The following is an 8524-nucleotide window of genomic DNA, read 5'->3' as shown; positions in this document are numbered from 1 at the left end:
GTAACAAAAATGGATATAAATTATCAATAAAAAAGTTAAAAGGGCTGGGATTAACATATAACAAAGTTTATTATTTAAAGTTTATTTTTATGTCTTCCTTCAGATATTTAAAACTATGAACAAATATTTAGTTTGATTACAATTTTATTAATCCCCTTTGAAATAACGCTCTTAGAAATAATACAATAGGAGATAAAAAAAAAACAACTTACAAAATTAATTTTAAGTAATGTAACTTTCATATTACTTTTTAATCCCTATTAATTGTTTATTCTTCGTTAAAATTTCTGATTCACGGGTCAATGATTCTCGTGATAAGCTTCATTAAAAAGAAAGCCCAAAAAACATCGCTGCTCCTCTAAACGAAAAGATAATGGAAAATAATGCTCTTATATCTTAAATTAGCGTTACCACAAAATTCGAGGTGACTCTGACTATAAAATGACTCTATATATGTAGTGTAAACCTTAGTTTATTTGTATATTAACGATTTTATATAAAAAAGAACCTTTAAATTAGCAAGCTCAATATAATTTTACATTTCCATTTTCCATTTCGTTTTACAACTTTAAACTCACTTTATTTCCATATGTTTGTGTATTTTATATAATTTTTTCTTACTTATAAGCAGGTTGATAGTATACATCCATTATAATTTCACAATTTATAAAGTAATTGGATGTCCTTATTTCTACATAAACATTGCAGTCGGTTTATCTAAAAGAGGTTATCGAAGGATACTTAAGATACTTCTCGAGTATTAAGAAAAATATAAAAATGTTATTCATTGATGATTAGCTGTTGACAGCGGCTAGGTTCATATGTTATCATATCAAAAGGAATAATTTTTCCCCGTTTCTGTAATATTTTTCAATGACTCTCTGTTTCTATTGGTCGTAGCGTTATGTAAAACAGCCTATAGATTTCATCAATAAATGGGTTTTCTAAAACCTAAAGAATTTTCAATTTGAAGTTTTACTTCCTGAGATTACGTTTGTTTACCTCGATTAAATCAAGTAAAATTTGAGGATAAAATAATCAATATTGCGACCCGCTAAATGATGTTATGTTTTGACCAACTTATAGGTACCTATGTAGAAAACAAAGTTTTCCATTTGGACAAAATATTTTTTGTGTCCTATGAACGCTACATTTAGTCGTATTGTATGTAAACTGATACTCAGTTTTTTTTCTGTTGGATTGATTTTAAAATAGAGTGATATACTCGATACCTACATACGTATTGATTTGGTGGTATGAAGAAGTCGATTTATTTGTCAAAACAGTATTATTTATATTATTAAAACCATCACTACAACACATTAGTAGTTAGATTTTTTTCTTAAAGGCACGTTACATAGTTCTTTACTTATTTTTTATTAATAAATATATAATTAGTCTTAAAAGAAATTTCACTTCTCTCTTAAAATCGGGGCAAATATTTGTTATATCTATTGATAAAAAAGCAATATAATTAAATAAAAGATTTAAAAGAATGCAGTGATTGATAATTTTTTTATTGATAAAAAGAATGTCTAATATCTGTCTTTTCTCTTTATAATTGAATTCAACTATGGTAAAGTATGCTGTAGTAAAGATTCATAATCTATACTAATATTATAAAGCTGAAGAGTTTGTTTGTTTGTTTGAACGCGCTAATCTCAGAAACTACTGGTCCGATTTGAAAAATTATTTTAGTGTTAGATAGCCCAGTTATCGAGGAAGGATATAGGCTATATCATCACGCTTAGACCGAAAGGAGAGAAGCACCAATTAAGAATCTATACTAATATTATAAAGCTGAAGAGTTTGTTTGAACGCGCTAATCTCAGAAACTACTGGTCCGATTTCAAAAATTCTTTTAGTGTTAGGTAGCCCATTTATCGAGAAAGGTTATAGGCTATATATCATCACGCTAAAACCAAAACGAGCGGAGCACCAATGAAGAATGTTTTAAAATCGAGGGTTCTTTTTTCCTTTTACGAGCTTCCGCTGCGTGCGCTGTGAAAACAGTTAAAGTTTCGCAAAAATCATGTATGACAGAATTAAACCTCTTTAAAAGTTCTAAATAAAAGTCCGCGACAGCATATATCTATCTTTTAAGGTTGGCTCACTATAACCTTTTTTATGCTAGCCAAGTTTGTTCTAAAATAATGCATATTTTGCGAAGATGTTTTTATAAACATATATTAATCCTTATCTAAATAAATACGTTATTCATCACAAGTATTTAATTTAAAACAAAATAGCCTTTACCTAATTCGATTTCAATGAGTATCTCAGGAGATATCGCAGTTTTAAAATAACATCGCAGCAAAATAATGATCAAGTATTGCGCGCGCAACTGTTCCACGCGGACGAAGTCGCGCGCAGAAGCTAGTATACTATATTTTGAATTATATTCTATATCCATACTGCAGTTAGAGGTCATGTGTGTCGGTGGCACAATTGTGGCGGAATATTTTAACGTCACATTACCACTGGAACGAATCGGCTCACACGCTAACAGGCTCTATAATTCCATAGCCAACAGTAATTTATTGTAGCGATGTTTCATAGCTCAGACTGTTCATTGACAAAAGACAACGCAACGCGCTATTATATTAGACTGAATTTTTAAAAAAGAAATATATATTAATGAAGTGTATTTTAAACATAATTATTTCTTATATGATAAGCGATACGAACTTTACTAATTTAGGTAAGCCTGATACTAAAATATCATATAAAAATCATTGGAAAAAAATCATTGGAAAAAAATATCATTGTTATGTTAGCCAACCCATAGTAGAGCAGAGTGGCGGCCTTTTTTTATATAAATAACTAGGTCGTCAGACAAGCGTACGGCTCACCTGATTAACGATTAACGTGGCTTATAGACGCCTGCAACGCCAGACACATTGCAAGCGTGTTCGCGACCCTATCCCCCCCCCCCAGGAGCTCTGGTTGCCTTACTCACTAACAGCAACACAATACTGCTTGAAAACAGTATTATTGAGTTGTGACCTCAGTTAACTATACAGCGGGGCTTTCACTAAATAAATGGCTTATTCTATTTAATTATAGGACAGTTTCATGTTGTTAATCTTAACATTGTAAATTTCATATTGTTACAGTAGTAGTCGAAACTAGAATATTTATTTATAGTTAATTATATTTTTAAAGTATCGGATGTACTCCTCGTGTCCTGAATTAGAGTCGACTGGACTGAGATTGACGTGAGTCTAATCTCAACTACAAAATGTCTTTTAACTATAATTTTTCGATAAATATCACAAACCTAAGTTTAAAAAACACATCAAAAATATCACTCAAGTAGATAAAAAAAGTCTTCTAAAATGTCTTTCTAGTCCACACACCGATAATATCTCTGACTATCGTGCTTATCTTGTCAAAAGTGTTTAATGTTATTTTAATTTGACGTCTGCATCAATTTGCCTTTGATAAAATATTCATGGTTTCTTGAATAAACATTTGTTCGGCGAGATGGACACTAGAAATCAACATAGTACAAACATTTGCCTTGAAAGTTTTTGTTAAAAGTGTTAGAAATACTATATACTTATGTCACTTTATTTGATGCTTCATCTATAACAGCATGAAATAGGTACAATTTTATGCTAAGCCAATGTACATTACAGCGTTTTTTAACCGACCTCAAAAAAGGAGCGGGTTACAATTCGACCGTGTATTATATATATTTTTTAAAGTATGTTCGGAGATAACTTCGTCGTTTATGAACCGATTTTAATAATTCTTTTTTTGTTGGAAAGGAGATATCCTAAGTGTGGTACCATGATAAGGAAACTAGGATCTGTTAATGAGGTCCCAGAGAAATCAAGGGAACTCTCGAAAATCTGCATAACTTTTTACTGGGTGTACCGATTTTGATGATTTTTAACTTAATCGAAAGTCGATGTTTCATGTGGTCACATTTAAATTTCGTCGAGATCTGATTACAACTTTTAGAATAATCTTTGATAATGCGCATTTACTTGACTATTTTTTAACCGACTTCCAAAAAAGGAGGCGGTTCTCAATTCGACTGTATTTTTTTTTATGTGTGTTACATCAGAACTTTTGACCGGCTAGACCGATTTCGACAAATTTTGTCTTAATCGAAAGGTGGTGTGTGCCAATTGGTCCCATTTAAATTTATTTGAGATCTAACAACTACTTTTTGAGTTATATCTAATAATGCGTTTTACTTGACGCTTTTTTCGTCGACCTACGTTGTATTATGCCGCATAACTTTCTACTGGATGTACCGATTTTGATAATTCTTTTTTTGTTGGGGATATTTCTAGTTTGGTACCGTAATAAGGAAACCAGGGTCTGATGATGGGATCTCAGAGAAATCGAGGGAAACTCTCAAAAATCCGTAATAACTTTTTACTGGGTGTACCGATTTTGATAATTTTAAATTTAATCGAAAGCTGATGTTTATCATTTATTTATTTATTTATTTATTTATTTATTTATTTGGTACACCAACAATTGTTACAATGTTACTTACATCTACAGTATAATATTTAATTTATTTGTGCTAATTGCACAACCAGTTACAGGTATACTCCACATGCTTTTTATATTATGTATACAATAGAAAATTTCTTAGAAACTAAATTATGTGCTAAACACCAAGACTAATAATTAAAAAATAATAATAATAATAATAATAATTACAATAACCACTAAGTCAGCCTATTGGCAATTTCTGTTTTAAATCTAGTTAGAGACATGCAGTATACGTCAATCGATCCCCCACACCTATTATAGAGCGTACAAATTCGTGAGATTGGCGAGTTTGCACCCAAAACTGTTCTACGAAGTGGACGAAAGAGTGGCTCAACCTGAGGGACTCTAAACATAAATTTTTCCAAAAGAGCTGGCAACTTAGATAATTTCTCATAATTTTATAGAAAAAAACAGAGATCAAGTAAGTCACGTCGGCTGTTTAAACTTTGCATTTTCAGTGACTCTAAAATATCATTATACGAGAGACTTCTTGTCTCTGTAATGATTGAAAACTAAATGCCGAACCAGCCGCTTTTGAATTCGTTCTATACGTAATATGTGACAAGCATAATGTGGACGCCATACCACGCTACCATATTCAAGAACTGATCTCACAATACTATTATAGAGAGCTATTTTGGTTGATGAGCGCTTAAATGCCCTGACGTTTCTGATAACAAAACCTAACAGCTTGGAAGCTCTCCCAACCATGCCTTAAATATGCGGAACAAAAGTCATTTTGCCATCCAAAAATACTCCCAAATCTTTTACTACGTCAACTTCTTCTAGACTCACACCGTTAATAAAGAAGACCGATGAGATGGGAAACAATTTTCTCGTGAATTTTATGTGATTGCATTTCTTGATATTGAGCTCCATACCATTTCTTCCGCACCACCGCACAAGAGCATTGAGGTCACTTTGTAGAAGGGAGACATCTTCTTCTGTGTCAATAACCTTCCATAACTTAAGGTCATCAGCATATAAGGAAGGGACAGAATGCTTTATGAAGTGGGGAAGTTCATTCACAAAGATGTTAAAAAGAATTGGACCGAGATGAGATCCCTGTGGCACTCCAGAGTTTATGTCACGTGGTGTAGAGGTAAAGCCATTGACTACTACGTAAAAAATACGCCCAGAAAGGTATGATTCTAGCCAAGACAAGATAGAACCAACAACACCGTACGCCGACAACTTTTTTAATATAAGTTGGTGTGGAACTCTATCAAAGGCTTTGCTAAAGTCAGTGTACAGAGCGTCGACTTGTTTATTGCTATCAATGTGTTTTGTAATTTCTTCCACGTACAAAACCAGGTTTGTGTTTACCGATCTTCCTTTGACATAACCATGCTGGTTTTCATTTATATATTTACTAAAATAACTCTGAAGTACAGGACAGACCAAAGACTCAAAAACTTTTCCTAGAGTGGGCAAGATGAAGATAGACCTGTAGTTACTGAAAAGTTCAGCATCTCCAGATTTAAATATAGGGACGACCTGCGCTACTTTCCAGATAGAAGGAAATATTCCTGAAGTAAGGGAGCAATTAAAGATGACAAAAAGGGGTTCCACTAAATTTGAAGCGCAACGAGAGATGAATAATGGTGGGATTCGATCATGTCCAGCACCTTTAGATACATTAAGAGTGAGTAATTTTCTATAGATCTGCCTGCGAGATATACTTAGTGTCGATAAGCAATCACTAGAGAAGGCTAATTTCCCTGTCCAGCACTCATCAGCATCTTCATTATCAAAATTACTAAGAGGAGGACAGGAGCAAGAAGCAACCGAGGAGAAGCTGGTCGCGAAGGCATTACAAATGTCACTACCAGAATGCACTCGACGATCACCATGAATCATGACAGCAGGGATAGCTCCAGTACCACCACGCTTTGCTTTGACGTAGGACCAAAATAATTTTGGATTCTTTGAAATTCCATCCTCTATGTTCTGCAAATACGACTTATAGTTGGCTGAAGCCAGTTTATGGCAACGTTGAGTTAACAATTTAAAAGATATTAAACCAAGAGGATTTTTATATTTTTTATATCTTTGCCTGATCTTATTTTTCTCCCTAAGACGGTTAATTAGATCTTTACTGAACCACTGCGGATACTTATTCGTCTTAGGTTTGCTTGATGGGACGAAGTTATGTACTGCCTTGTTTATAACTTCTAAGAATTTCACAAGCAACCCATTAACATCCTTACACCCATCAAACAATGATTCCCAATCAACTTCAGCCAAAAAACTGTTGATTAAGTCATAATTAGCCTTATAAAAGTTAAGTCTGCTGGTATCGTTGTACTGTAATTTGGGACAGTCAATTGACGAGAGATCTACAATAAGAGGAGGGTGTAGTGGATCGATAGGACACAACACGTCAATAGCCTCACGCACGTTACAAGATAACATTCTTGTTAAAACCAAATCAAGAGTTCTACCCATATAATTGGTGATGTTATTACATTGTTTCAAGCCGTTTAAGTTAACAAAATCTACAAAACATTAAAAAAGCGGTGATAAATGGTATGACAAATTGCCCACAGAAGCCCAATTCAAAGTTGACAAGTTAAAATCCCCAAAAATACATATTTGCGAGTTATAAAAGTCAGAAATGCGATTGAAATTGTCCACAAAGCATTTTACTATCGATAAGTTTGCCGGTGGTGGAAGATACGCCGCACACAGTGCCAAAGGAACAGAACCATTGACTAGTACCCATAAATCCTCACAATCACTTTCCCATTCCTGCAACCTTCTAGAACCGATACGATTATTTACAGCGATCAATACTCCTCCCCCCTCCCTGCTACTACTAAAGCCAGCTGTTTCCCGATCTCTTCTGTAAACGACGTATCCCCCATCAAACAGCTCACAATTCAATATGCTACTATTAAGCCAAGTTTCCGTTAATACAATAATATCATAGTTGGACAAAAATAATCTTTGTATGAACATATTAGTTTTAGTACGTAAGCCTCGAACATTTTGGTAATATACAGATAAACAGTTGAATTTTAAAATTACATAGACAGATTCATGCAAAATAACAACAATGGTATCGTTAACTATTTAAGGTTATTCAATGAGTCTAAATCGCGTACAAGAATATAATCGGAGCCATCCGTCTTTCTCATAAAAATACGACCATTTCTGACCCATACGTGTTTGCAGCCCTTCTCTTTGGCAGTCGTCCTGGCGGCAGCGTGTAGCCTCTTATTCATGGGGGACAGATGGTCAACGATGTATATCGTAGTTTTTTCGCCATTGAAGCCAAGGTGTGAGCTGTTGAGCTTTTCTTCTTTTGACTTTCCTCGGTTGAAGTTTATCGACGCAGCTAGAAACTCATCGCAAATTTTCCTGCTAGCGAACTGAACTACAACCGATTTCAGTCTCGAACTATTGGGTTTCGTTTTAGCGATACGACTACAATGTGCTATTTGTTCCTGCGGGACAGCACACCCGACCACTGCACCCAGTTGAGTCACAATATGGACTAAATTTTCTGATTTTCGTTCGGGCACACATTGTATTTCAACGTTGGCAGATCGCGCGTTTTGTTCGAGGGTATTAATACGCGCATTAAGATCCCTAACGTTCGACTGCAACACACTATTTTCTTTTTGTAGTTCGACCATGACCTTCTTGGTTTCTTTATGTTCTTTAAGCAGTGATTCAAACTTAGAGTTCATGAAGTCCATAGAGTTTCTCATATCCGACATCTCTTCCTTCACTGACTTCATGTGGTCACAAATAAATTTTATCGAGATCTGATAACTAATTTTTGAGTAATCTTTGATAACGCGTAGTTGCTTGACTATTTTTTCGTCGATCTACGTTGTATTACTTGTCGATGTAATTGAAGTCGGTTTTTTTTTCGTTTGCGAGCAAACACAATTATTGTATCTATACTTATTACTTATCATCAAGCCTTTAGAAGATAAAAGCTTCCATATTAAGTTTCGAGTGATGGAATGTATTCCACCAGTCATATGTTTATATT

The 8524-nt window shown here is 34.1% G+C and overlaps 2 protein-coding genes across 2 annotated transcripts; both read right to left on the bottom strand.

Moving 5' to 3' along the window:
- Nucleotides 1-5232: 5232 nt before the first annotated feature.
- LOC123659456 lies at nt 5233-7479 on the bottom strand. The gene is made up of 3 exons (XM_045594671.1): nt 7110-7479; nt 6618-7016; nt 5233-6491 (listed from the first exon to the last, which is right to left on the bottom strand). Exons 1-3 carry the CDS (start codon nt 7477-7479, stop codon nt 5233-5235), a joined length of 2028 nt encoding a protein of 675 aa, XP_045450627.1.
- Nucleotides 7480-7589: 110 nt separating this feature from the next.
- On the bottom strand, nt 7590-8264 carry LOC123659445. Its single transcript, XM_045594662.1, has one exon. It carries the CDS (start codon nt 8262-8264, stop codon nt 7590-7592), a length of 675 nt encoding a protein of 224 aa, XP_045450618.1.
- Between the last annotated feature and the right edge of the window lie 260 nt (nt 8265-8524).

This window comes from Melitaea cinxia, chromosome 2 (genome assembly GCF_905220565.1).
Source record: "Melitaea cinxia chromosome 2, ilMelCinx1.1, whole genome shotgun sequence".
Lineage (NCBI taxonomy): Eukaryota > Metazoa > Arthropoda > Insecta > Lepidoptera > Nymphalidae > Melitaea > Melitaea cinxia.
Note: the sequence above shows the minus strand (reverse complement) of the source record. Positions and strands in the feature narration are given on the sequence as shown.

Excerpts from the sequence above, each read along its gene's own strand:
- LOC123659445 (XM_045594662.1), bottom strand. The coding sequence starts at position 8,264 with ATGAAGTCAGTGAAGGAAGAGATGTCGGATATGAGAAACTCTATGGAC.
- LOC123659456 (XM_045594671.1), bottom strand. The coding sequence starts at position 7,479 with ATGTTCATACAAAGATTATTTTTGTCCAACTATGATATTATTGTATTA. Across the intron at positions 7,017-7,109 it reads CTTTTATAACTCGCAAATAT|ATTTTGTTAACTTAAACGGC; the intron begins GTATTTTTGGGG and ends AATGTTTTGTAG. Across the intron at positions 6,492-6,617 it reads TAAGTATCCGCAGTGGTTCA|CCAACTATAAGTCGTATTTG; the intron begins GTAAAGATCTAA and ends AACTGGCTTCAG.